The sequence below is a fragment of the Gopherus evgoodei genome, chromosome 22 (genome assembly GCF_007399415.2).
Source record: "Gopherus evgoodei ecotype Sinaloan lineage chromosome 22, rGopEvg1_v1.p, whole genome shotgun sequence".
NCBI classification, from domain to species: domain Eukaryota; kingdom Metazoa; phylum Chordata; order Testudines; family Testudinidae; genus Gopherus; species Gopherus evgoodei.
In genome coordinates, this window is record NC_044343.1 from 6,463,061 (window position 1) to 6,490,968 (window position 27,908).

At 51.5% G+C, this 27,908-nt stretch overlaps 2 protein-coding genes across 4 annotated transcripts; one reads left to right on the top strand and one right to left on the bottom strand.

Annotated features, from left to right (window-relative positions):
* Positions 1-29: 29 nt before the first annotated feature.
* Positions 30-7,976, top strand: GNA15 (G protein subunit alpha 15). 3 transcript variants are annotated; one of them, XM_030540575.1, is made up of 8 exons: positions 30-1,287; positions 2,539-2,723; positions 3,609-3,763; positions 4,613-4,741; positions 5,220-5,349; positions 5,622-5,775; positions 6,423-6,683; positions 7,365-7,976. In XM_030540575.1, the coding sequence occupies exons 1-7, from the start codon at positions 1,140-1,142 to the stop codon at positions 6,662-6,664; spliced, it is 1,143 nt and encodes a 380-aa protein (XP_030396435.1). In that variant the 5' UTR covers positions 30-1,139; the 3' UTR covers positions 6,665-6,683; positions 7,365-7,976. The 3 variants fall into 3 exon arrangements, with proteins under 3 accessions (XP_030396435.1, XP_030396436.1, XP_030396437.1); XM_030540576.1 differs by having other exon boundaries at positions 6,423-6,665; XM_030540577.1 differs by lacking the exon at positions 7,365-7,976 and having other exon boundaries at positions 30-1,009; positions 1,126-1,287; positions 6,423-6,664.
* Positions 7,977-11,210: 3,234 nt separating this feature from the next.
* Positions 11,211-26,176, bottom strand: LOC115638727 (granzyme B(G,H)-like). Its single transcript, XM_030540677.1, has 5 exons — positions 25,934-26,176; positions 25,683-25,830; positions 22,938-23,073; positions 21,546-21,797; positions 11,211-12,665 (listed from the first exon to the last, which is right to left on the bottom strand). The coding sequence occupies exons 1-5, from the start codon at positions 25,995-25,997 to the stop codon at positions 12,534-12,536; spliced, it is 732 nt and encodes a 243-aa protein (XP_030396537.1). The 5' UTR covers positions 25,998-26,176; the 3' UTR covers positions 11,211-12,533.
* Positions 26,177-27,908: the final 1,732 nt, after the last annotated feature.

A 27,908-nucleotide genomic window follows, 5' to 3' on the forward strand; every position in this document is an offset into this window, starting at 1 on the left:
TTCTGATTGCTGATGTTTTCGCAGCACTCTGAGATCCTTAGGTGCAAGGTGCTGTGCAATGCAAAGAATGATCTTCCTGCTCTATCAGCCAATGAGCGGGGATGGAACATGTGGTAGAAATTGAAAGACGACACAATGCAGAAGAGAATGCTCACCACATGGGCGGGGTGGCCTGTCGTTTGAAGAACTCAACGCTTTAGAGGTCTGAAATTCTGTTCCACTCCCCTCCTTGGGCAGGAGGATCTGTGATGCACACTGAGGAAGGAGAGAGCTGTTTGTGCATAGGGGATTTTTCCCCTCCCTGAGCTGTCTTATGTGAGCAGGGAGTGGGAATTTCAGTACTTCTCTGCGTTAGTCCAGACCTGTTGCCCAGGCCTGAGAAGGAGGGTGGGGTAGCTGGTGTGTTTCTCAGACTGGAAGGGTTTCTTATTCATCACTGTTCCTGACACAGAGAGTTCCCTTAAAGTTTAAGCAAGAGGCAACCTAAATATCTCTGTCTTGGAAACTGGATTTGTGTAAGGAAGGACGAGCCAAGGCAAGTTTCAGAGAGGCAGAATTTTGCCTTGAGAAGAATATTTTAATCGTCATGCTGGGGGAATTTTAAATCAAGATCATTTGAACGCTTCTTGGAAGAGAGATTCCACCCCCACCCCGTCCTTTCTGGTTTGCTTTGTTTTTCTTATGACATTTGAAACACCTGCTACAACGAGAGGTTCTGATTTCCCTTTGTCGCCAGAAACTGACCAGTAACTTCTGCAGAGCTGTAGAATGTTCTGATTTTCTGCGGGGAGGCGGGAAGGTGTAGAGATGCATCTTTGCCTGAAATGGCGGGACAAGAGGCATGCATGAATTGAATTAATGGCCAGGATGAGTAATCCCCGCACCAGAAACTTTTGCCACCACAGTTCTCAGACAAGCTGAGTGGCAGAGACCACAGCCACGGAGGTTGGAGCATGTGTGATTAAGTGCTCACCAAGCATTCCCGAGCCCAGTTTAAGAGGGCACTGTGGTAGGTACAGTCTGCCGTGCTCCCACCGGGATTCCTGTCTGTGGGGAGGCAGTGAGCAGTTATCCCTCTGTGCTATTGAGTGTGGCGTTTCTCTCTGCTTTCCCCATCGGGGTCAGATCTTTCCCACATCATGGCTTGGTGCTTCTGCTGTTGTCGGAAGTGCCCCTGTTTCCTGTCGGAAGAAGATAAAACTGCTGTTGTGTTAGATAAAGAAATCAACAAAATACTAAGAGACCAGAAAAAGCGAGACAGGCTGGAGCTGAAGTTACTTTTACTAGGTGAGTTACTCTGTGGCCCACTGGATGACTGGTGGAGAACACGGGGGAGGGGAGCAGAGCCATAAGGAGGCATTTATGCATTTTAGCCAAAGGGGAGGAAGGAAGATAGGTCTCCCCCAAATCTCTGTTGTCCAAAGGTTTCCATCACTCCTGCTCTCCAACCCTCATCAGGCCTGCATTGCAGAAACTGCTTTTGCTGCCATATGGGAGAGTTGTTTCAGATGAATACCGGGCTTGCTCCAAGAGGAGCATATGGCCTTCGCCAGTCCCTGCTGTTCAAGAAAGAGGATTTCAAACTGGAACAGATTCAGGGAAGGGCTATCAGGATGGTCAGGGGCCTGTCTTATGAGAGGAGACTAAGAGAGCTTGGCTCATTTAACCAGCAAAACAAAGGCTGAGCAGGGATCTGATTGGGGTGTGTGTGTGTGTGCAGGGATCTGATTGGTGTGTGTGTGTGTGTGTGTGTGTGTGTGTGTGTGTGTGTGTGAGAGAGAGAGAGAGAGAGAGAGGTATTTAAGCTAAAGGAGAATATTAGCAAAAGCACAAATGGGGTAAAATGGCCATGAATCAACATAGGCTGGAGATGAGGAGGTTTCTAACCATCAGGAGAGGAAGCTTCTGGAACAGCCTCCTGAGGGGAGCAGTGGGGGCAAACAATCTGACTAGCTTGAAGACAGAGCTCGATGAGTCTATGAATGAGATTCTGGGGTGACCTGGGATCAGCACGGGATTGGACTGGTGGCCAGGCGGCCCTTTCCAGCCTATGCAACCAGCCTTGGTCTCAGGTCCCATGTGTAATAGAACAGAGCTGGCTGGCGTTTCCCGCTGGTGTGCTCTTCAGCACCGGCGAAAGGAAGAATTGGCCTGACAGTTCCAGAATCTGAAGTCTCCAGGGCTGGCAGGAGAGCTCCGGCTTCAGAACCCCTGTAATCCTCATCCTCTTGGCTGAGGCTTTTCCACGTGCAAAAGAATTGGGAGGCTCTCCAGAAGGGAAATGCACTTCTCCTGCAGCCTCATGGAGAGACAGCAAAAGGATAGTTAAAATGGGGCGGGGGAGGACACATGATTTCCTTCTCCCCCTCCTTGATGCCACAGACCATTTCCTGTCGCAACCTCCCATGGTCAAACTGTGGGCTGTGAACTACCTGCCCCTTGACTCTAAATGGTGGGTGACCCTCAGGTTCCCCACCAGGTTCATGACTCCATCTCTCTGAGGAAGTCTAAGGTCTCTCTCCTGTCTGAGGTCAACAGGTGCTGGGGAAAGCGGGAAGAGCACTTTCATCAAACAGCTGCGGATAATCCATGGGGCGGGCTATTCAGAAGAGGATCGCAAAGGCTTTGCCAAGCTGGTGTATCAGAACGTCTTTGCCTCCATGCAAGCCATGATCGGAGCCATGGAGACTCTGCAGATCCCTTATGCCCAGCCAGAGAATGTGGTAAGTGCAGAGGGAGGGAGGTTGGGCAAGACAGGGAGACCCTTGCCAGCAGTTGCCCTGGATGGGGAGTTGAGGCAGCCGGATGCCCCAAGCCAGACGCACTTCCTGGGTGTAAACCGACAGAGCACCATTGCAGATAATGAAGCGGTGCTGGTTGACATCAGCTGAGGATCTGAGCCCCACCTGCCTGGAAGGCTGGAGCCTACTAGAATGCAGCAACACCCGCCTCTTTGTCCAGGAAGGAGCCCAACCAGACCACACAGGAGAGCCAAGGGCAGTCGGTGAAAAGCAAAGGGAGGTGTCACAACAGGCCAGCATGTTCCAGAGCTGGTCTGTCACGAGCTGGAGGTTGAGCGAGTGGCCCCTGTGCGCTCCATGGCAGGAGCGATGGCTCCCTGTCCAGGGAAGAGAAGCGCACGCTCCCCCCAAGGCCGAGGAGACTAGTAAGGAATTTTCCTGCTTCCTGACTTCCAGTGTGACCCAGAGCAGGTCACTTGGCTGCCCTGTGCCTCAGTTTCCCCTCTGTGAAATGGGAATAGCAGCACTGCCCTCCCTCCCAGGGGGCCAGTGAGGATACATGCATTAGGGACTGGAAGATGCTCAGATCCTACAGTAATGCGGGCTCTGTGCCTGGATGGAAAACCGAACCCTAGGTTACGTGGCTAGGGCTAGACAGCGAATCAGAAGGCCCTGACTAGAACCCAGGAGTCTTAGCCCCTTGTCTCATGCTCAGTGCACTAGGCCATGCTCACTCTCTTACTATAACCCCCGGCCTGTGCTGTTCTGATTTGTCCTTGCAGGGAAGGGAGAGAATTTTCATCAGGAAGTTTCCAAGAAGGCAGCTGCTCCCCCTTTATGTAACTCCCACCCTTCTCCTGCTTCTAGGAAAACGCCAAGCTGGTCATGGGGGTGAATGCTTCGAAGGTGGCGGCCTTGAACAGGCCGTATGCAAACGTCATTGAAAGCCTATGGAGGGACGCGGGCATCCAGACCTGCTACGAGAGACGGCGGGAGTATCACTTACTGGACTCGGCCCTGTAGTGAGTCACCCTCGCAGGCCGTAACGTGGGCATGAGGCCACGGCTGCCCCCTGCTGGGTGGCACATCAAGCAGCTTTCCCAGGGTTTCCATTTGCCTAGCGGTCGAGGTTTCTGGGACATAAAAGGGTTTGCTGGGAGAGGCAGTGTGACCCGCTGCATAGGGCACTGACCTGGGTTATTCTCAGCCTTGAGAAAGTTACTTCTCCTCTCTATGCCTGTCTCCTCTTCCACCTGTCCTGTCTCTTTTAGCCTGTAAGAGAGTCAGGGCAGAGGCTGCCTCTTACGATGTATATGTACAGCACCTTGCACAGCAGTATCTTAGTATCTGCTGGCCGCTCTGGATGCTGCAGTAATACACACAATAAACTCCATTATATTTGAATGGGTATTTTAAGTTTTCCTTTAAATATTTAAACACGTTTTTGGTTATGTGCTTGGTCCAGGGCCTGAAGTAGCAATGAATCATAAGTCTTCTGAGTCCAGCCAGATGCAGAAACCTCCCAGGTGTCTTCCACCTGAAATTTTAGGGAGCTTCTCTGAACTGATGTTCTCTGGGGTTTGCCCATCAGTGATAAATGGCTCCAGGAGGCTCCACTCAGCCTGTTATGCCTTAATAGGAAGGGTAATGGTTGTGTGGTTCGAGCACAGGCCTGGGAGTCAGGACTCGGGAGTTCTCTTCCTTGCATTGCCTCTCTTCACGTCTGGCTTAGCTTCCCCTCCCATCTGTGGAAACAGGGACATTATGACTGGCTTACTATAGGGCTGTGGGGTCTGTAAAGTGCTTTGAGATCCTCTCGGATGAGGTGCCAAAGGGACTGACTTCCTCCTAGTTTCATGGCTGTTTTGCAGTTTTCTGTCCAGCCTGGAGCGTATCGCAGAGGACAGTTACATCCCCACAGCTCAGGATGTCCTGAGGAGCCGCATGCCGACGACCGGCATCAGTGAATACTGCTTCTCGATGCAGGAGATGATCTTAAGGTGAAGCTACTGCAAAGCAGTCAGATGTGCATGGGATTCCCTGCCTTGTCTTTGCTGCTGTTCCTGCACAGATCCAATACAGGCCACATTCTCTATATGCGAGTGAGGTGTCATATAAGCAGCTACGTTAGGAGCTCCTGATTGCAATCAGGCTGGGTGGTAACAGAACCTGATACCTGCTGGGGTCTTTGTCCTAAGCTATCTCTAGTCTGGTTTCCTCACAGTCATATCTCCTACCCCCTCCAGTTTCAGGCAGGTGAATCCCACCCCGGGTGTTGCTGTGTGCTGTGGAGTTGCTATCCTCCACCCCAGAGCAGGCTGCTTGCCGGTGGTGCTGCACTCATCGTTGGCACACCTTCTGGGTCAAAGGGAGTCCTGTAAATGCTGCATCCTACGGGTAAATCCCTCTCCTAGGCAGCTCCACCCCAGCAGCGTGACAGACGCCAGCTAACACTCCTGTCCTCCCGGCTCCCTGTAGGATTGTGGATGTGGGTGGGCAGAAGTCGGAGCGCAGGAAGTGGATACACTGTTTCGAAAACGTTATTGCCCTGATCTACCTGGCTTCCCTCAGCGAGTACGACCAGTGCCTGGAGGAGAATAGCGAGGAGGTAAGGAGTCCTGAGGAGATGTGCCAGGGTGCAGGGCGAACCTTTCCTGCCACAAGACCTGGGTGTATATATCTCACTAGCAAGCATGTCTGGAGGGACTCCTGTCATAACCTAGAGCGCTCTTTACTTAGATGTCTGGCTCAAGGGACTGCCTCCCTCCCTGCATCTGGGCTGCTGTGTTCCTTGTCTGAGTCCTCTTTGACTCACACAGGGCATTCTGGGAGTGAAGGGGGCTGATGGGTGTTGTCTTTGTCTCCCACCCCCGGATGCAGAATCGGATGAGGGAGAGCCTGGCACTGTTCAGAACCATCCTGGAGCTGCCCTGGTTCCAGAGCGCCTCCGTGATCCTCTTCCTAAACAAAACCGACCTCCTGGAGGACAAGATCACCCACTCGGACCTAGCTGCTTACTTCCCCAGCTTCCCAGGTAACTCCCGCCAAACCCTGCTGCGTGAAGACCGACCCTTGGGGGCTCTCCGGAAGCAGAACCCATGCCTGTAGAGAGCAGCTCTGGAGCAGATCCTCCCCGCAGTCTGTTACGGAAAGAGCCACAAGTGAACATCTCCCCAGTGGTCCTCCTGCACTCCGACCATCGCAGAAAATGCTCCCTGCACCATCATTCCATTCTCTGCTTTGTTACTGGGTAACTTGCTTTTTTGGTATGCAGAGAAATGGGGCTGGAATGACCCTGTGTGTATTCTCTGCCCTTGCTCTGGTCCAGAATAGCCCAGGCCCCCGTGGGTAACACGTAAACGTCTCTCACTAACTCTGTGTGTGTGAGGGGGAGTGTTTCCCAGTCAGGGACGGCTCTGTAAGCTCTCTGGGGCACAGGCTGTTGTCTTTTTGCTATTTATTGGCATAACAACCAGCACAATGGGATGCTGCTCTCTGAGCGGCTTTGCCCGGCACTGGCTTAAAATGAATAATCAAGGTTTTGTTGCCCCGTTCACAGTCACTTGTGCAGAGGAAGCCGTGACTGCCACTACCGTGACTTCCTGTTCTACCCTGTGTGCCGGAGCCAGCCGGGCTTTCCGTGGCAAAGCCCTGCTGAGGTCTCTTCTTGTTCCACGACAGGACCCAAGCGAGATGCAGAGGCGGCGAAAAAGTTCATTCTGGAGATGTACGTGGACACCTACAAGCGATGCTCCGCGGTCCCCCGCGACGCAGGGCAGAGACCCTCTGAGACGGCCTCCAAATCCAGGTGCCTCTACCGCCACTACACCTGTGCCACGGATACGCAGAACATCCGCAAGGTCTTCAGGGACGTCAGGGATGTGATCTTGGTTGGCTATTTGGACGACTTCAACCTGCTGTGAGATGAAGGGCTTAGGCCAGGTTCGTGCCTGGCAGTGACATTACAGTGCTTGGCGTGGCCAGTGCACAAGGGGACGAATCAGCTGGGGGTCGGGACAGCGGACGTTGGCTGCTGCTGCTCGTAAAACGCACTTGGAATGTGCCCCTGATGCTGTGTTTGGACAGGCGCCAGCCTGGTGCTGGGAGCATGTGAGGGGAACAGTCTCACTAATACCGCCTCGGCTCAGAGGTCTGTGGAGCTGCTTTTCTCACTGCATCCTGCCAGAATCCCTGCAGGGCTGCCTGCAGAGTGTCAACTCAGGCCTTTCTCTAGGGGTCAGTTTTACCCCTTTCTGCGGGAGATGGGCCCAAAGCCCAGCACTGACTGGGGATTGGCTCCTGTGATGGCCTGTAGCTTCTTCAAGGGCTATTTTCGCCATCCCTTCATGCTAGTGGAGGGGCTGCTTCTTGCCGGGACGCTGGGCCCAGCTTTGTTTTTGTTGTCGAGGTGTTTTTACATGTGGATTTAGCCCTAGGAATAGGAGCTGGATTGAGAGTCCTGGAGACCAAACTTCCCTGTTTATCCACAGGCCCGGGCAGCCTTCCCCAGCACTGCCCAGCCAAAGTCCTGTCCCTCTGACCTTCAGGGTCACCTGTAAAGATGAGAAGGGAGTTTGACCACCATGGCTCATTCAGTCATTGGCCTCCTCTGCTTTCCTGCAGGGCAAATAGGTAGTGACTCCAGCTCAGCGGGTGAAGAGAAGGCACAGCTGCTGGTTGGACTCTGTTGGGGAGCTGCCGTGTGTGTGTTGTGGAATCCTTCCAGTTCCCCGGGAGTCTCTAGCCTAGGAAGGCATCATGGGGGACAGCACCTCGTGTTCTGATGCTCAGAGGAAGGCGTGAGCTGTGACGTGAGCGAGTGTCTCTTCTGGTGGGAGGACAACCACTTCCCGGAGGAGGAGTGGGAACTTCTCCAGAGGGAGCTGGAGCCGGTGTCCGGGTCCACCATGTGCATCTCCCCAGACAGGAGACCCAGCGTGAGCCTCTGAGCATGGACATTCAGCCAGAGCGGAGGGGTGAATTGAATAGGGACTGTTGTGAAGGCCAATTTATGAAGCAATCTTTATGGGTTAGGGGAAAATTATGTTAACACCCAATCAATTCTCTTATAGTTGTCTGCAATTCTCTTCCTTCTGGTATCTGCAAACCACACTACAGCACCTCCTTAAAGAGCCTTCTAGTTCAACGGTTCTTCAAGGTTTATACTGGTGACCCCTTTCAGACAGCAAGCCTCTGAGTGCGACCCCCCCCCATAAATTAAAAGCACATTTTTTTATATTAAACACTATTATAAATGCTAGAGGCAAAAGTGGGGTTTGGAGGTGGATGCTGACAGCTCGCAACCCCACCACGTAATAATCTCGCGACCTCTGGCGGGGACACGACCCCCAGTTTGAGAACTCCTGTCTGGTTCATGTTTGCACTGATATGGACTTTCTGCTGAAATGTGAAATAAAGAGGAGCTGACTTTATCTGACGCTTTAACTCCTTTGCATGTATTCTGGTACAAATTGTTATGCCTCTCTGGAGCAGGTTTCCTAGGTTCTGTTCCAGACTCTGCCACTGACTTGCTGTGTGACCGTGGGCAAGTCATGTTGTTGGTCTGGGCCTCAGTTTCCCCATTTGCAAAATGATGGGGACATATAATGATACTTCTCTCTCACGGAGGAGCTGTTGGGTTTAATGTCTTGCTGGAGTGTAGGTGCTTTTATATATGACAATTGATGACTGTAGTTAAAAATGTGATGGCTTAACTCTAACGGTGAGGACATTTAACCATCGGACCAAACTCCCCAGGAAAGTGGTGGATTCTTTATCCCTGGATGTCTGCAGATCAAGACTGGGTGCCTTCCTGAAAGATAATTCTTTAGTCCAACACACATCTGGCTCAATACAGGGGTACTGGGTGAAACTCTGTGGTGGGGAGGGTATGCAGGAGGTCTGACTAAATGATCTTCTTATAGTTTATTCTGGTCTTAAAGTTTATGAATCAGCTAGTTGGTGGATCATGTTGAGATAAATTTATTTTGGTGGTTTCTTAGTGCCCCGACTAAGTGCCGTGAAGTGATCTGTGATTGAAAAGAGGCCGCTTGGCCTAGTAGGTAAATACTGAACTGCGGTTCAAGAAACCAGAGTTCTGTTCCTGTTTTTGCCTCTGGCCTTCTGGATGAACCTGGTCAAGTTATGGCACTGTGTGTGCCTCAGTTTCCCCATCTGTACAGTGGGGATAATGGTACATACCTCCTTTGTAAAGTGCTTTCAAATCTTCTGTTGAAAAGTGCTAGATAAGAGCTAGGGGTTCCCAAATGCTAATATAACTGGGGATCAGAGAGTTTGATTCCTGGGCGTATGCCTCCCCCTCCTAGTTGTGGAACTTAATTACAGCCTTGGACCTCTTACACAGCTAGTCAGGAATTGATTTCATGGCACATGTTTACTAGATTTTTCCAGTCCCTTTAATGGGGACACCTGGGAGACTGTATATTGAATAACAGGGACAACTGGAAAATGCCTTTCCATTGCTTTTCCGACTTGGAGTTAAAAGTGCCAGAGCTGTTGATTCATTTTCAAAAATGGCCCCACTGACTTTTGGTTCTTGGATTTGGGGAATGGCCAGCTGTGGGGATCCCTGGGCTGAGCAGCTGCTGCTCCCCTGAGAGTTGAGTGACCAGCCTGCTTGAAAACCAGGCCCAACGTGTCTTAATCTGGGCACCGAAAATGAGAAGCCAGTTTGGAAGAACCTTCAGCAAGGGCGCAGATGAACCCAGGCGTGTTTTTTTGTGGTGGTGTCCGTTTGCACTTGCTAGTGTGGAAACCCCGGCTTCTTCTATCAGGGGTATTTGGTTAACTGGGCAGGGACAGTCCTTTGTCAGCAGAGCCGCCCTTGCTCTAAATTCTACACTGTCAGCCTGGCATAGTGACCAGCTGGAGCCTGGAGCATCATTGTTCAGGTAATAAGTGAGGCACTGAATCACTGATGCAACGAGAGGTGTTCTGAGGACAAAAAAAGCATATAAGGGCGTCCAGGCTCCATTGGCATCAATAGAGTCCTGAGTGGATACAAAATTTTTATCCGCATCCAATCTGCAAAAATGATCTGCGGATGTCTGCAGATTTGCAGGGCTCCAGACGTCAATAGCAAAACTCCCATTGAATTCAATAGGGAAGGGGTTTCACCCCAAGTGTGTGGTCCCAAACTCTGTGGGGATGTCTCTCTGACACAGAAGAAGGCTGATCTTGTGGGGAAAGCCCTGGACTGGCACTTGAGCTGGGTTCATTCTCTAGTTCTGTCACATACTCCCCCTTTCACATTGGATCAACCCTTTGACATCCGTAACATTCCTTAGGTAAGTTCTTAGGGGAAGACACCTCTAACTCCTGGCTTTGGCCAGAAGAGGTCAGGTTACTGTTTTCTCAGCATCACCGATGTCCTCGCTGCTGAATGAGGAGATAAAACCAGAATCCCTGACCTGGAAAGCTCAAGTTCTGCTTGGGGTTTGAGGAACAGGAGGAGACACAGATTGTGGGCAGAGCTGGTGCAAGGATGTTTCGTGCCCCAGGCGAAACTTCCACCTTGTGCCCTCCCAAAACCCCGAGCCCCCGCCCTGAGGTGCCCCTCCCGTGGCAGCTCCTCCCCTCTGCCCAGAGGTGCCCCCCCGGGACAGCTCCCCATCCCCTACCCTCCGCCCTGAGGCACCCCCCCTGCCCAGCTCACCCCTGCTCCGCCTCCACCCTGAGCACAACTTCTCCCGTCTCCCAGGCTTGTGGTGCCTAAGCTGATTGGTGCTGTAAGCCTGGGAAGCGGGAGAAGTGAAGCGGCCACGGCGTGCTCGGGGAGGAGGCGGAGCAGGGGGGAGCTGCCGCGGGGAGTTCCTCTGCGTGCCGCCCCTCCCCGCCTTACTTGCTGCAGGTGGCCCTCCCTGTGCTTCCCTGCCCCAGCTCCCTCTATCTGAAATGCCGGCGGCGACCGAGGCAGCCAAAGATCCGGCTGCTGCCGAAGAAAATGCTGCCCCCCCAAATCCTAACGCCCTAGGCGACCATCTAGGTCGCCTACATGGTTGCACCGGCCCTGATTGTGGGGGCAGGAGGGAGGGGATTAGGGTTTTCCTGAGCCAGGGCTTGTCTACCCTGGACCTGTTTTGCTGGTCTAGCTAAGCTGGCAGAGCTCCCCTAGTGTAGATGCCGTGTTATGCTGGTGAAGAGTCTGCCACGGTAGACACACTTCCTCTTTGACATTAGCTGGGTCACCAGAAGCATTCGGCTGCTGGCAAAGTTACATCTACACCATTTTGCCAGCCTCGCTGCCCGTTGGCCGTGCCATTCTTTTCATGCTCTTAGCCCATTTACCGCTGCCGGCAAAATTTTGTCGTGCAGACTAAGCCCCAAACTGTCTAGCTGGAAATGAGACTCCCAGTGATTCACGGTTCTGGAAATAACCCCTCATTCGCACGTTCTCAGAGCGATGTCCGGAAATGGTCAGGCAATGAGACTCGTAGCAGAGAAGGACTCTGAAATGCAGCAGAGAGTGTATTTTTCACGCTCGGGACAATCCGGCAACACAGCGACGAGGCAGGAATGAAGCAGCGATCAGAGCAGGGGTTATGCGTGGGTGCAGGCGTTAATCCTGGCTCGCTGGGGAGGGGCACAAGATCCTGCCAGAATTGGGAGCGTCGGCCCAACTTCAGAAATGTGCATGAAGGCGGCAGTTAGACTCCCTTACCCCCACCGGTCTGGTTCTCTATGCTAATATTCCCCACACCCGACATATATTGCAACTACCCAAGCCCCTGGTGTTCGTTTAACCTTTTGTCATGTAGATCTGCTCAGAGCTGGCTTACATGAGGGGAGGCCCTATAGTCTCCCATGCCCTGCACCTTGTGGGATCATTGACACCAGCCTAGAGTAGGAACAAAACAATGGCAGGCAGGATGGCTCAGTGGTAAAATCACTGGCCTAGCACTTGAGAGACCTGGGGTCAAGTCCTTGCTCCAGCTGTGTGACCTTGGGCAAAACTTTTAACCTCTCTGTCCTCAGGTCCCCTTCCGTACAATGGGGATGATACGAAGAGTGCGAGGCACTTGGATGCCATAGTCATGAGGGCCAAAGTATCTTAGACAGCAGGTGCTGGACAAGGGAGAATCAGGCCCCTGGGTTAAGAATGCTGATGGCCCCGGGCAACCATGTCTACCTTAGCGCTCCCAATATTGATGCCACGGATGGAATCAGCAATGGTTCAGGACAAAATGCTCATCTAGGCACTTTGTCTCCCTTAACCCAGTTGGCACCACCTTCCCAGTGGGGTGTAAGCTGCAGCCTTAGCATTGTACGGAGATGTTTGTACGTCCAGAGCAGAGTTTCCCAAACTTTTTTTTGCCACGGAAAACTTTTTAGCCTATTACGGAACACTTATAATATTATTTTGTAGTCGTTTGGTTTTCACGTAAAAAAATTGCGTTATTTATGCTCAAATATATTTTATTTTATTAAACAAAGCAAAAATACAAATTTAAAATGACTTGAACTAATAATTCCTAAGGGGAAAGCATGTATAAAGAAGTACACAAATCAAGGGCAAGCGTTTTTCACGGAACACCTAGTCCCATCGTGTGGAACACAGTTTGGGAAACACTGGTCTAGAGGGATTTTTTTTTTTTGTGACAAGGACAGGGGGGGCTCTCCATCGGCACCACTTCTTGTCTTAGCCCTAACTTGCCACTCAGAGCCCCAGAAAAGAGCAGGGAAAAAGCCACCGAATGCAGCACAAGGAAATGCCTAACTTTCAAAGGTAGCCGATGATGCAGGAGAAGGTTCAGCCTCTTCTTCTCCTGTTTGTTACTTCATGGTTTTCTTAATCCAGGAAAGGTGGAAGGCAATGCTAGTGTAAAAACCAGGAGGGTGGTCGAAGTTATAGGAGAAGATTCCTTCTGCTGTCCTATTGCAGACTAGAGGGTCACCATCATCCCCCTGAGAAACACAAGGAAGATGTGCACAAACATTCACTCTATATTTTCCATTCAAAAAACCACTACATTTAAAAGGAACAGGATAGCTGCAAAGGCTAGGACATGCCAAACTTAAGGTAGCCTCTATCACCTTAACTCTGTCCTCTAGCATGTGCATGCTTCAACACAAGCTGACATTTTGGGCCCCATTGAAATCAACAGCAAAGCTCCCATTGATGGGGTCAAGAATTCACCTCTAGTCAGTGACGTGATCATATACTCCTGGGTTGGCTGTTGCGTGTGAACAGTAATATGGCAAAACACAAAATCTCCAGTGGTTTCTTTGACTGTGTCGATGACAACTTCTTGCTTCAAAAGTTAGAGGAATTAACCCAGGGGGCAGCTGTTTTAAACTTGATTCTGACTAATGGAGGAATTAGTTGCAAATCTAAAGGTGGAAGGTGTGACGAACTGGGAAAGTTCTTAATGTTTTCTCTGACTACTGTATTGGTGCCTCAGTGTCCCCATGGCAGTTTTTAAGTATCTGGCAAAGCCAAGGGCCAGTGCACCTAAATGCCTGACACTCTGTCTCCTAGCAACTGATGGCCTGGGCCCCTCCTCTGCAAAGGTGCCAGCTGAAGGTGTTGGAGACAAAGGGATCAGGTGACCTCCTGGCCCGGGAAAGGAGCTGAGCAGAGAGGAGGGGCTGGGAGGGGTTGTTAGTCTGGAGCTGGCTGGGGTCAAGGGTGGAGGGCAAACCTGGGGATCTGGCTCACTACCCCCCAGAATGGACCCAGCCGAGGGGTCCGGTTCGCTGTATCTACAAGCTCTGTTTTAGACCCTGTTCCTGTCATCGAATAAACCTCTGTTTTACTGGCTGGCTGAGAGTCACGTCTGACTGCAAAGTGGGGGTGCAGAACCCGGTGGCTTCCCCAGGACCCCGCTGGGGTGGACTCGCTGTGGGAAGCGCACGGAGGGGCAGAGGATGCTGAATGCTCCAAGGAGAGACCCAGGAGGTGAAGACGTGTGAGCTTCTTGCCCTGAACAAGTCTGCTCCAAGGGAGAGGAGGCTCCCCAAAGTCCTGACTGGCTTGGTGGGGAGCAGTTCCAGAGCATCGCCCGGTGACTCCGTGACAACTGGTGGCAGAGGTGGGATGTACTGCACCCCGTGAATGGCGCTGCTTGCAGTAAGTGACTGGGGAGCAGTAAAACAAAGGAGGGATAATGAGGACCAGGCGTGCTGAAGGCTCAGAGAGGGACGGTTTCAGGGGGCGGTTAACCTCTGGGAGTGTGTGACCAGCGAGAAGGACTGTTGGAGTAACGGGGTCTCCCTGAGGACTGCAGCGAGCAGTCTCAGGGGCGGAGGAGCTTGCCGCTCGACCCTGGGAGAGAGAAGGATTTTTGCAGTAGCAGGGTTCCCCGGGGGATTGCAGGCGCAGTCCCAGGGGCGGAGGAGTCTGCAGCTCGACCCTGGCAAAGAGCTGGTGATCACGAGAAGGGCTGGCACCCCAGGGGTTCTTCCTGGAAACCATGGGGGAGCCAAGAGCACACAGGCCTGTGAGTCCAGAGCCACTTGGGAACGGTGAAGTGATGGCCTATCACCATCTCCTTGAGAAGGACATTGTGATCCTGTGCACAAAGAGAGGGTTACGCGTGGGGAAATTCACCAAGGCACAGTTAATCGTGCAGTTGGAAGAGAAGCACCGCTCTGAGGAGCAGATTCCTGGCCCAGATGGGGCTACAAGAGGATCTGAGAGCAGCTGGAGCATCAGCCAGGCATCCCCGGGAGTCTGGTCCCCAATCAGATGAGGGTCTTCACGATTGGGTTCCCCATCAGGAGATTGGAGACGGATGGGATGGGAGCAGAGCCCGAGAGAGCGAGAGGACTGTGAGAGAAAGCAAGAGCCTGAGGAAAAGCTGCAGGAGAAGCAGCAGCAGCGTGGATTGGTGATGGTGGAGCAGAGAGACATAGGGGGCTGCCCAGGGGTCAGTGGGGAAACACGCCTGCAGGGGCGAGACCCTGGGACAGAGAGAACTGTGGTGGTGCAGCCCCAGATGCTGAGGGACTGTGGGACCTGGGTGAAGTTCCCTGGGGTGAGGCCCCTCGGCCTGCCTATGGCCCAGATCCCTGTGCAGACCCAGAAGGGGTCGGGCTGGCTGGTAGTTGGGGTTCTCCAGGATATCGGCTGGGAGGCCCTGTTGGGGGGTGACTGTCTCCCCATGGGACAGGATCCAGGCCCCGCTCCTGTAACGGCCGAGGGTTTGAATTCAAATCCAGGGAACCAATTGGCTAGGATGGAAATGGTCAGTGAAAATACAAATAACCTGGCTGGCAGGGGGGAGGGGCTGCTGGGCTCAGGATACCTGCCTACCTACAACCAGCCCCCTGGGGCTGAGTGGGAGGGAGAGATGCTCCCCGCCCCCCTGCACACCGGAGACGGGGCTCACGCTGGCTCTGATGCTGGGACCAGAGCAGAGAGCTCGCTGCCTGCCCCCACTGGGACAGCAAGGGCAGCGCTGAGCACGGGGGGAGCTGAGACCCCAGCTGAGTGCAGGGACACCCAGGCAGGGCAGGTCCGCTGCCAAACAGGTTTGCCTGGTCCAGACGTGCTGCTGGGAAGTGATTACACAGCAGGGAGGGAGCTACCAGGGACAGGGATCAGGGGGGCTGTAACCCCAGGCCCAGCCAGCGAGAGGGAGCAGGTCCCACTCCCTTCCCCAGCAGCTGAATCCCAGACTGAGCTGCAGAGGGATCCCTCCTTGGAGAAGCTGAGAGAACTTGCTGGCCACAGCGCTGCAAACCCCCTTGGGGAAGGCTGCAGGGACAGAGTCCTGCAGGAGGAGGGATTCCTGTACCAGGAATGGGCTCCCCAAGGGGAAGTAGAACTGGGGGGAATCGGGAGACAGCTGGTGGTGCCCCAGGAATCCACAGGGTTCTTCCCTTTCGAGCTGCTGGATGGGAGGAGAGTGAGGGGACCCCTGAACCTGAAGAGGGAGGATTGGATGAAGAAGGGGGAAGATCCCTGGGGGGATCTCTTCCCTGAGGTGGGAGACAATCTCCCCATCAGGTGTTCCCCGTTCAGAGTCACTGGGAAAGCAGCCCAGAACCTGGAGAGAGAGGTCAGGGACATGCTGGCTTTAGATGGGATCCAGCCGTTTTACAGCCCATGGGCCTCACCCGTGGGGCTGATCCCCAAGCAAGACAGGATGATCTGGTTTTATGGGGGCCATCAGAAGCTTAAAGCCATCACAGTGTCCGATGCCGACCCCATGCCTAGGCCTGGGGAGATTCTAGACAAGCTGAGAGGGATGGAGAACTTGGCCCTGGCAGACACTGATAACATGTGCATCTTTAGCCAGACCTGGGAGGAACAGGTGTCCCAGGTGAAGAGGGGGCTGGGCTGCCTCAAGGAGGTGGGACTGATGGTAAAAGCTGAAAAGTGCAAGGGGGGACGGCAGAGGTGTTGTGTCTGGGCCACAAAGTGGGAAGCGGCTGCCCAAGCCCAGAGCTGGCAAAGGCCAAGATGGGGGCTCTTAACCAAGGGAGCCCGAATCACAGACCAGAGTGCTGGAAAAAGACCCAATCCCAGCTTGAAGCCCAGGGGTACTGGGGTGGCAAAGGGCGTGGGCTGCATAAACCTTCCCACATGCGGCCTGCAAGTGCCATCAAGCACACCCGACCTAAGGGAGGGCGTAAGACTGGACTGTCCTGGTGTAACTCACACCAAGGGATGGGAGAGATGCGGGGGCATCCATGGGAACCTTGGTGGGTTCGAACTTCCCCAGGTCACTGGCTGAAGTGACCTCGCTCAGTTCGGTCTCGAAGGGGGGAGAGATGTGACGAACTGGGAAAGTTCTTAATGTTTTCTCTGAATACTGTATTGGTGCCTCAGTGTCCCCATGGCAGTTCTTAAGTATCTGGCAAAGCCAAGGGCCAGTGCACCTAAATGCCTGACACTCTGTCTCCTAGCAACTGATGGCCTGGGCCCCTCCTCTGCAAAGGTGCCAGCTGAAGGTGTTGGAGACAAAGGGATCAGGTGACCTCCTGGCCCGGGAAAGGAGCTGAGCAGAGAGGAGGGGCTGGGAGGGGTTGTTAGTCTGGAGCTGGCTGGGGTCAAGGGTGGAGGGCAGACCTGGGGGTCTGGCTCACTACCCCCCAGAATGGACCCAGCCGAGGGGTCCGGTTCGCTGTATCTACAAGCTCTGTTTTAGACCCTGTTCCTGTCATCGAATAAACCTCTGTTTTACTGGCTGGCTGAGAGTCACGTCTGACTGCAAAGTGGGGGTGCAGAACCCGGTGGCTTCCCCAGGACCCCGCTGGGGTGGACTCACTGTGGGAAGCGCACGGAGGGGCAGAGGATGCTGAATGCTCCAAGGAGAGACCCAGGAGGTGAAGCTGTGTGAGCTTCTTGCCCTGAACAAGTCTGCTCCAAGGGAAAGGAGGCTCCCCAAAGTCCTGACTGGCTTGGTGGGGAGGAGTTCCAGAGCATCGCCCGGTGACTCTGTGACAGAAGGTGACTTAGATGAAAGTAGTCATGAAATGATAGGTTTCATGATTCTAAGGACAAGGAACTAGAGCATAGAATAGCAGGGTTGGAAGGGACTTCAGGTGGTCATCTAGTCCAATCCCCTGCTCAAAGCAGGGCAAATCCCCAACCAAATCCCCAAATGGCCCCCTCAAGGATTGAGCTCACAACCCTGGATTTAACAGGCCACTGCTCAAACCACTGAGCTATCCCTCCCCTAATAAGGGCAGGGGCCTTCAAAAAAGCAGACTTTAACAAACTCAGAGAACTGGTAAGGAGGCTCCCCCAGGAAGAAAATCTGGGGTGAGGGCGGGGAAAGGAGTCCATGAAAGCTGGCATTTTGTCAGCGAGATAATATTAAAGGCATAACAAAAAACTATCCCAATGCAAAAGGAAAGCTAGGAAGAATAAAAGGCTGCATCAGGAGATCCGAATGACCTGAAAATCAAAAAGGGATCCTACGAACAGTGGAAACATGGACAAATTACTAAGCATGAGAATGGAAGAAAAACGCAAGCTTGTAGGGATAAAATCAGAAAGGCTGAGGCTCAGAATGAGTTACACTTGGGGCAAGGGTCATAAGAGGCAATAAGAATTAATGAAATTATATGAGGAGCAAGAGAAAGATGACAGTAAGTGTAGGCCCACTGCTTAGTAAGGAAGGAGAGCTAATAACAGACAACACCAAGAAGGTCCAGGTGTATAATGCCTACTGTGACAGACCCAGGCCAATAGGGTACTGCAGAGTAGTTGAAGATATACTGGCCACTGGATAAGCAGTTTTCTGTTCCCTGAGTGACCAGGGCAGGGGCTGCTCCAGGCTACGGTGGACATATGACTCCAATTAGCCTGCAAAGAGTCAGTTGAAGCCGTTAGGCTAATGAGAACAACTGGCTCCAATTAACCTGCAAAGGTCACACCACACACAGTCAACCTGTGGAACTCCTTGCCTGAGGAGGTTGTAAAGGCCAGGACTATAACAGGGTTTAAAAGAGAACTGGATAAATGCATGGAGCTTAAGTCCACTAATGGCTATTAGCCAGGATGGGTAAGGAATGGGGTCCCTAGCCTCTGTTTGTTAGACGGTGGAGATGGATGGCAGGAGAGAGATCACTTGATCATTGCCTGTTAGGTTCACTCCCTCTGGGGCACCTGGCATTGGCCACTGTCGGTAGACAGGATACTGGGCTGGATGGACCTTTGGTCTGACCTAGTAAAGCCATTCTTATGTTCTTGTGAGTCAGGTGCGGCTGTTAAGCTAATGTGAACACCTGACTCTAATTAAGGCCGCTCTGATTCTATCAAAGGGCTCACTCCAGTCAGGCAGAGGAGAGGAAGTGCGGCTGAAGGGCTGGGTAATGAAGACACCCTCAAGCCACTGGAAAGGGAGCCCTAGGGTAAGGGTGAAGAAGGCATTGAGAGAGAGAAGTGGGGGAGCTGTGGGGAAGTGGCCCAGGAAAATGTAGCAACTCTGGCAGTGAAAGATCGGCTGCCAACAGCTGCTGCCATTAAAGTCCCTGGGTCGGAACCCAGAGTAGAGGGCGGGCCTGGGTTCCCCCCAGCTCACCACTGCAGAAACACCTCCTGGGAGGGGAAGTCAGGCCCCTGCCAGGACAGGAGGCTAAACTGTTCAGGAATAAGCCTGTAGGGACAACAGAGACTGGGAGTTTTCTCACCACCCTCCTTGCTGGCTTCTGATGAAACGAGCTCAGCAGGCTGTGACCCTGGCCCTAGAGGGAGAAGGGCTACGTGGGGAGTCACAGTGAGCCACTGAGGCTGGTGTAATCCACCAGGAAGCATGGGATCCACTGACACAAGGTCAGCACCCTGCTGCACTACTTTGCTTCAGTCTCCATAAAAAAGGTTAACTGTGGCCAGATACTTAGCACAATTAATATTAACAACAAGGGGGAAGCCAGAAAACGGAAAGACCAGGTTAAAAAATATTTAGATTAGTTAGATGTATTAAAGTTGGCAGGGCCTGACAAAATTCACCATTGGGTTCTGTAGAGGGGTGGTCACCCACTCCTGCCTTGAAAGGCTTCAAACAGCCCTGGAAGAGGGTTGGGGCAGGGGGAAAGCTAGGCTGATTGGCAGAGCAGCCACAGCTGGGTCATGCCCCAATCAGCCACAGCTGGCCTGTATAAAAAGGCTGTGAGCCAGAGGCACAGAAAGAGTCTCTCTCCAGGCTGGGAGAGAGCAGGGCCTGGCTGCCTAGCAGAAAGGGTGCTAGGAGTGATGCAGGGCTGGGGAAAGCCAGGAGAGCTCCTGGCTGGCGACTTCCCAGGCTGCAAGGCCTGGTTTAAGGCCTGGAGGTACTGGATTGCAGGGAAAGGCAGCAGCTCAAAACGTCCCTTGACGAGATGTCTGGCTTATACAGACTACAGTCAGCCCCAATGAAAGGGGGCTTGGTGATGACTGGCAGTAGCCCAGGCTGAGGCAAGGTGGGGATTAGAGGGTTGGGGGTTCCCCATAGTGGGGAGACCCTGAGACTGAGGGGTATTGCCAGGGGGCAGCACCCCAGATAACGGGGCACCGGGTCTGGGAGGGACAGGGGGGCCAAGCGGCAGCGGGACACCGACCTGCAGAGGGCGCTCCGGAGGCTGGCAGAACTAATTTCCGAGACAGCCAGCAGGAGATGCTGCAGGGGTGAGTCCCAAATCGTTACAGGTTCTTAAGGAACTAGTTGAAGCAATTATCTTCGAAAACTTATAGCAGGCGGGTGAGGTCCCAGAGGACTGGAGAAGAGCAAACACAGTACCTCTCTTCAAAAAGGGGGAACAAAGAGGACCTGGGGAATTATAGACCAGTCAGCCTAACTTCGATACCAGGAAAGACACTAGAGAACAAACTATTAAACAATTAGTTTGTAAGCAGTTAAATTGTAAGAATTATCGACCATGAATTTGTAAAAAAGAAATCACGTCAAACCAACCAAATTTCCTTCTTTGATGAAATTACTGGCCTAGTGGATGGGGGGAAGCAGTGGAGGTGAGATCTTGATTTTTAGTAAGGCTTTTGACACAGTTCCACGTGATGTTCTTATAAACAAACTAGTATCTTAGTGGGGTCTTCAAGAGTTTCATTAATGACTTGGAGTGGAGAGGATGTTTATAAAATTTGCAGATGACACCAAGCTGGGAGGGCTTGCAACACTTTGGAGAACATTAGAATTCAAAATAATCTTGATAAATTGGAGAACTGGTTTGAAGTCAACACGATTCAACGTAATAAAAACAAAGAACTTCACTCAGGAAGTAGAAATCAATGGCATAACTGCAAAATGGGGAATAACTGGCTAGGTGGCTTTACTGCTGAAAGGGACCTGGGGGTTATGGTGGATCACAAACTGAATATGAGCCAGTTAGGAGGTAACTGTCCCAGTTTACTTGGCAGATGAGGTCTCAGCTAGAGTGCAGTGTCCAGTTCTGGGTGCCACACGTTAGGACAGACATGGACAAACTGGAGATTCAAGAGGAAAGCAACAAAAGTGATAAAAGGTTTAGAAGATTTGATCTACGAGGAAAGGTTGAAACAGCTGGGCATGGTTAGTCTTGGGAAATGAAGACTGGGGTAGGCGTGGGGGGGACATAAGTCTTCAAATGTGTTGATGGTTGTTATACAGAGGACTGTGATCAATTGTTCTCCAAGTCCACTGAAGATAGGACAAGAAGTCATGGGTTTATTACTGCAACACATGAGATTTAGATTATATATTAGGAAAAGCTTTCAGCTCTAAGGATGGCTAAGTACTGGAATTGATTGCAAAGGGAGGCTGTGGAATCCCTGGCATTGGGGGTGTTTAAGAACAGGTGGGACAAACACTCGTCAGGAATGGTCTGCATTTACTGGGCCCTGCCTCAATGCAGGAGCTGGATAGATGATCTCTTGAGGTCCTTCCAGCCCTGCTTTTCTATGATTCCCCCTGGGGTCATCTTTGCTTCCACCTGCGCAAAGTAGCTACCCACAGGAACAGGAGTGTCTTTGGCTCACTCAGTACAAGCGCAAGTGACCCCATGAGGGTCAAGTCCAGGAGGAACCAGGCTCAGGATACAACACAGGCCTGGCGGCAAATTTCTGGAGTGCCTTTTCAGCTAACATTGGCAGGGCCAGGAAGAAACGGAGAGGGACCTACAGAAGAAGACATTACAGAGAGACAGAGGAGGAAAACAGAAGTTGGTAGGAGAAACAAAACAACCAAGACAAAGGGAGAGGCACCTGTCCTGGCCAGAATGTTGTTTTAAACTAGCGATAGTAACCCAGATCGTTTACAGATCAAGACCTTCCAAGGTTGGGCTACGGCCATGTACCTCTTGGTAGCCCTTTGACAGGCCTTCCTCCCCTGCCATCCACCCCTAGACGTGGCTGCTACTGACCTGGCTGCAGTCCTTCACCCCGTGTTTGCTGGCTGCACAGATGATGCCATTAATTATCCCGGGGTTAAAAACGTGGCATTCCTTTGGTGGCTGGATGGTGACGTTGGTCTCAAATAGCTTGTCGGTGGCATTTCCCATGTCGATACGGCCCCATCCAGCTGTGCTGCACTGGCTCCACGGGGCAACCTTTCCTCTGGCCTTGGGCAGGCCAATGGCATGGACGTATTTATTTACTTTGGCTGTCCCCTTCAGCTGGGGTAGGGGAGATCCAGAAATGCATTAATGGTTTTAAATATCGCCCAACAGAGGTGCTGTCACCTGCACGTTTCTAAGGGAGCAGAACGCCGTGCTGCCTCTGCTGCTTCTCCCCTATCCATTGCATCAAACCAAACTACTTTCCAGGCACCTCCTGGCCTGTTCCCACCCAATGCCCTATCCTTGCTCGTGCGATCAAGAGCTTGACTCCTGTCCCCGACTGCCCATGAGACTGGCCTCCATTGCCCATTTGTTATGCTCTTAGATAAGCCCCTTTGTGCTCTCTTTCCCCTGCTGCCCCTCTCGCGTGGGAGGAGCTCCCCATAAACATCCCCAAAGCCACCCCGTTTCCCTTCCAACACCTCCTCAAACTCTCCTTTGGCATGGTGCTGACACAAACCTTGACAATCAGTAGGCAGCTGCCTGATCACTGGCCAGCGTGCTGCCCGATTAAATACCATCTCCTTTGTTTCCTTGTACTCCCCCATCCATCTGCCTCTTGTTTTAGACTAAGATCTTTGGGGCAGGGTCCAGTTTTTTGTTCTGTTTTTGAACAGGGCCTAGCGCAACTGGATCGTGGTCCGTGTCTTGGGCTGCTAGGTATTACTACAATACAAATCTTCATCCAAGTCATGCTCTACAGGGCGGGGTCTGTGCCCTGCATCTCAGCAGCAGCAGGGCTGCCCAGAGTGGGGGCAAGTGGGGCAATTTGCTCCGGGGCCCACGGGGGCCCAGCGAGCCCAGACCTGGCGGCAGTCCAGGTCTTTGGCAGCATTTCAGCGGTCGGGGGGGGGGCCCTTCAGTGCTGCTGAAGAAAGGGAATGACTGAAGGACCCCTCGCTGCTGAAATACCACCGAAGACCCGGACCACCGCTGGGTGAGTACAAGTGCCACAGTTCCCCCGCTTTATCCCAGGTCCCCTGAATCCTCTGGGCGGCCCTGAGTGGCCAAACCCAGATGATGGACCTTAACTGCCCCCCCAATCCAACCTCTGGGGAAAGGGCAGAGTCAGCTCTGCACATTGTCTTCATCTCCCCTCTGGCATAAATTACCCCTGACCACAGCCAAGTGCCAAACCTCCCATGGTGCCCAGAGGTATGAACTTGGAAGTGAATATTAGCTCAATAAATCTGTTACCTTCAGCAAAAGGATGTCATTGACTTTAGGATGTTCTTGGTAGTCGGGGTGCGGGTGATAGCTCTGAACTGCGAATGTTTGCTGGGAGTTCTCTTGCTTATGGATATTGTGAGCTCCTAAGATGACTGTCAAGTTCCTGAAATCGGCAAAAGCAAATCAATTGTTAATCCCTTTTCCTTTTCTGGCCTGGTGTGTAGCGGGCAGCTGGTCCTGGCACCCATCCATTAGCTGCCTAGAAAAGATGCTGCAGCCATAAACCAAAGGAAACCTATTACTCAGCCTAGGGATTTGTAGATAATGAACATCTGTGAGCTGATTGCTGATTAAAGTGAGCACATGTTCTCCTTACGCTGCCAGAGTAACCAGTGGGTCCTTAATACACTTGAGAATCGGGCCTGTGTCTGGGAGTTTGGGGAACTTTGGGCATCAGGACTCCTGGGTTCTACTCCCAACTCTGCTGCTGACTCACTGTGTGGCTTGGGACACATCACAGCCCCTCTGTGCCTTAGTTTCCCTGGCTTTAAAATGAGAGTTGAGGGTATTCATCTGAGGGTTAATTAGCATTTGTAAAACCCTTGAATGCTGATGTAATTAAACTGTGCTGTGTTTGTCAGCAGCAACAGAGGCGAGTCATCGAGCGGGGTCTGTTTCCATTGGAGTCCTGGAGGGATCGATTCTTGGCCCTACACTATTTAATATCAATGACCTGGAAGACACCATAAAATGATCACGGATAAAGCTTGCAGATGGCACACAAATTAAAGGTGTTGTAAAGGACCAGGAGGGACAGGCGGCCGATTCAGAGCAATCTAGGTTGGCTGGTAAACTGGGTGCAAGCAATCAATGTGGTTTTTAATATGGCTAAATGTGTCCATCTTGGAACAAAGACTGTCGGCCATACTTCCAGGATGGGGGAGCTCTATCCTGGGACGCAGGGACTCTGAAAAAGACTATGTTGGAGAGTGCAGATAATCAGCTGAACAGGAGCTCCCAGTCAATCTGTGCCCGACCGCATGATGCATAAACAGGGGATTCTCGAATAGGGAGTACAGGGGTTATACTACCTCTGACTTTGGCACTGGTGCAGCCGCTGCTGGAATCCTCTATTCAGTTCTTGTGCCCATAATTGAAGAAGGGTGTTGATAAATTGGAAAGGGTTCAGAGAAGAGCCACAGGAATGGTTAAAAGATCGGAAAACCTGCCTGAGAATGATTGACTCAAGCAGCTCCATCTATTTAGCTTAGCCAAGAGAAGGTTAAGGGGTGACGATCACAGTTTATCAGTATCTATACAGGGAACAAATATTTAATAATGGACTCTTCAGTCTAGCCGGGAAAGGTCCAACACAGTCCAGTGGCTGGAAGGCAAAGCTAGACACATTCGGACTGGAAATAAGGAATATTGTTTTCACAGTGAGTATTTAACCACTGGAACAATTTACCTAGTGTGGGGGTGAGGGTGGATTCTCCTTCACAGACGAGTTTTAAATCTGCTTCAAACAGATCTGCTCCAGGGGTTATTTTGGGGCAGTTCTCGGGCCTGTGCCATACAGGAGCTCAGATTAGATGATCACAGTGGTCCCTTCTGGCCTTAGGAACTATGAATCAATAGTTATAAATACTTTAATAATTCTGGAGTTAAGCACTTTAAAGTGTTTTCAGATAAAACCTCCCACCCTGGGCCCTGGCCTGGTGATCTCCCACTGGAGAGAATATCCCTGCAACTCCCAGCTCTTTCAATCAAAGTGGGACACCTCCCGCTCCAGGTGCACTCTGCTCTTAGTGGGAAGGAATTAGGGGAGGGCAGAAATGAGTTGCAAGTTTTTGGAGGATGATGCTCTGCAGTAGAGCTGAGCAAAATGTGGACAGAAGGTTTCAGTTTGGTTTGGTTTTGTGTTTTCTTTTTCCCCTGAACAAGGTTGATTTGATGACATTGAAAGATTTTTGTGAATTTGTGTCTGTTTCAGTGAAAAATTAAAAAAAAAAAATCAGATATACCTCTCTCAAAGAACTGGAAGGGACTCTGAAGGGTCATTAAGTAGAGTTGAGTCTAGTCCCCTGCCTTCACTAGCAGGACCAAGTACTGATTTTGCCTCAGATCCCTAAGTGGCCCCCTCAAGGATTGAGCTCACAAACCCCAGGTTTAGCAGGCTAATGCCTAAACCACTGAGCTATCCCTCCCCCCTCTAATTGTTTTGACCAACAAAAGTCTGAAAAAGTCAGTGCTCTTCAGTTCAAAAATGTCAAAGTACTTTTTTTTAATGGGGGGATGTCAAAATGACTTTTAGAGCTTTCTTTCAATTTTATCACAAAATGCAAACACCTGAAAATACCTGTCACTGAAAATTTCTTAAAAAATCATTCAGGTTGACCCAAAAAGATTATTTTCAGTGTGTTTGGAATGGCTACTGAACCAAAAAATCCGTTCTATGGTTCTAGATACAAGGTGGGGGAGGTAATATCTCTTATTGGTGAAGAGCTCTGAGTAAACTCTAAAGCTTGTCTCTCTCGCCAACAGACAGTCCAATAAAAGATATTACTTCCCCCACCTTGTCTGTCTAATACCCTGGGTCCACTACAGTACCCCACCAGTGCATACATTGTTTGGTTTATCTGCTGTACATGTGAGGTTTAAACCGGAGAGAGAGGTATTTATTATTTGTACTGTGGGAGTGCCTGGCACCCCCTGTCATTGATCAGGAGCCCCTTGCCTCAGGTGCTGTACAAATACAGAAGAAAATCTTACCCCTTGCAGTGAGCAGCCGTCATCACCCAGCGTGGGTTTACCAGAAATCCCCCACAGAAAGTAAAGTTGGTCCTCTTCAGATAGGCCATGTAGGGTCTGGAGTGGGGCATGGCTTCATGCCCCCCCACAATCTCACTCCATGAAGCTCCTGAAAGAGAAAGATGCTCCTGGTGATGTGACTGGTCGATTCTCTCCTCACCTGGTGCATGGACCCCTGGTTGTTGTCCAACCCCCTGGCTTTCTCTACTAACCAGCATGGGTGGAAGTAGGGGACAGCAGAGTAAGCAGGATTAAGAGGTTGCAGGGCTGGCTCATCTTGGAGTTCTCAGCTTCGCCAATCCCCTTCCAGCCTGGGTTGCAATTAGGGTCTCCAGCAACTCCCTGCCTGGTTTTATAGCCTGAGACCCGTGAGCTTCAGCACCTAGGAAACCACAGGGTTTGGGCTCATCTGACTAATCAACGTAGAATCAGTTTGCTCATGCACAGCCCTGGAGCACTAGCTACAAAGTGCATCTCTCAGCAGCATGGTTATTGTGGTCAGGGTAAAACTCACCCCCTACGGAGCCAGCACAGGCCTTGTCTCAGTCAGATCCCACCCAGGACCTCTTCTGAAGGTTAAAGTGGCACCTTCTGCACAAGGCATTTTAGCTTTGAGTTGTAGGTTCCCAGGAGTGGAATCAATTTCATTGAAAATAATTCTTTGCCGCCCTCATGTAGCAACTTCTTCCAAGTTATTTACAGTGGTGCCAGGTCACAGTTCAGGGCAGTTGCACCTGGACTCCCGCTCTGGGCTCCAGGTAGGACACCCATGTTCAGGTCTTCGCCTCTTTTGGGTGGGAAACACATGTCTCTCTCCCTTCTGACCAGGGTATTTCTAGGCTGCACAGTTCCCTGCCTTCACTGTGTTATTTCAGGCAGAAGGCAAGCTATCTAAGCAGACCTGCTTTGCCTCTGCCCTCAAAGCCACTACACCGTGTCATTGCAGCAGTTAGAAGCTAGTCACCAGCTAGGCCTTTCTAAGCAAGCTGAGTTTATTCTTAAGATAAAAGTACTGCAGGGAAAACCTACCCCAAACCATAAAAGAACCTACATGCATGCTAATAGGCTGACCAGAGATTCCCCCTGCTCCCCCAACACGGACTCTGGCAGGAGCCATCCTCCCAAACCTCACCCGGGGGCTTTCCTGTGGATTCAAGTTCATCACACCCTTTGCTCAGAATGACAACCCACTGTCATTAGGCCAAAGTCCTTCCAGTCGTTCCCTTAGGAGTAGGGCCCTCCAGGGACCAGGCGTCCTGTCCATTTAAGGTCAGGCTTGACAAAGCCCTGGCTGGGATGATTTAATTGGGGATTGGTCCTGCTTTCAGCAGGGGGTGAGACTAGATGATCTCCTGAGGTCCCTTCCGACCTATGATTTTCTGGATCAGGGAGGAGGCCCTGAGTCAGTTTAAATTCAGGTTATTTATCCCAACCTCTTTTCTTTATCTGCTAGTCTCCAGAGAATCCACCTTGAAGAGACCAGGAATCAGTGTCAGCTGACAATGGGTCCCCTCCCCAGGGTGATGCTTCCCAGGGCTGGTAACCAGAGGAATTCCAGGAGGCCCTGAGTCAGTTTAAACTCAGGTTATTTATCCCAACCTTTTTTCTTTATCTGCTAGTCTCCAGAGAATCCACCTTGAAGAGACCAGGAATCGGTGTCAGTTGACAATGGGTCCCCTCCCCAGGGTGATGCTTCCCAGGGCTGGTAACCAGAGGAATTCCATCAGCATACCCCCTCCTCCGAGAGGTGGTACATACAATCTCACAATCACACACGGACAATTGCATTTTTAATACAGTGGACAGCTCAAGGAGCTCAGTCTGTTTAATTTAACAAAGAGAAGTTGAAGGGTGACTTGATCCCAGTCTGTAAGTATGGAAATCGGAGCAAATAGTTAATAATGGGCTCTTCATTCTAGCAGAGAAAAGTAGAACTTGATCCAGTGGCTGGAAGTTGAAGCTAGAGAAATTCAGCCCGGAAATAAGATGCACATTTTTAATGATGAGACTAATTAACCATTGGAACGATTTAATTCAGTATGGTGTGTCCAGGATATTGCAGGAAATTACTGTCTGTCACAGCCAGCTCTTGTGATTTGATAACGAGTCTTGCAATATTTAGGATTATTCATAAAGCCCCAGCTTCTGGAGTCACATGATTATGTGAAAATCTCAGCTCTTGCGGGG

What these genes read in the sequence shown, in the direction of transcription:
- GNA15 (XM_030540575.1), top strand. Translation starts at nt 1,140, where the DNA reads ATGGCTTGGTGCTTCTGCTGTTGTCGGAAGTGCCCCTGTTTCCTGTCG. An exon ending in GCTGAAGTTACTTTTACTAG is followed by an intron (nt 1,288 to 2,538) that starts GTGAGTTACTCT and finishes TGAGGTCAACAG; the next exon opens with GTGCTGGGGAAAGCGGGAAG. An exon ending in ATGCAGGAGATGATCTTAAG is followed by an intron (nt 4,742 to 5,219) that starts GTGAAGCTACTG and finishes GGCTCCCTGTAG; the next exon opens with GATTGTGGATGTGGGTGGGC.
- LOC115638727 (XM_030540677.1), bottom strand. Translation starts at nt 25,997, where the DNA reads ATGAGCCAGCCCTGCAACCTCTTAATCCTGCTTACTCTGCTGTCCCCT. An exon ending in CCCTACTTCCACCCATGCTG is followed by an intron (nt 25,831 to 25,933) that starts GTTAGTAGAGAA and finishes TTTCTCTTTCAG; the next exon opens with GAGCTTCATGGAGTGAGATT. An exon ending in ATGACATCCTTTTGCTGAAG is followed by an intron (nt 21,798 to 22,937) that starts GTAACAGATTTA and finishes CCCCTACCCCAG; the next exon opens with CTGAAGGGGACAGCCAAAGT.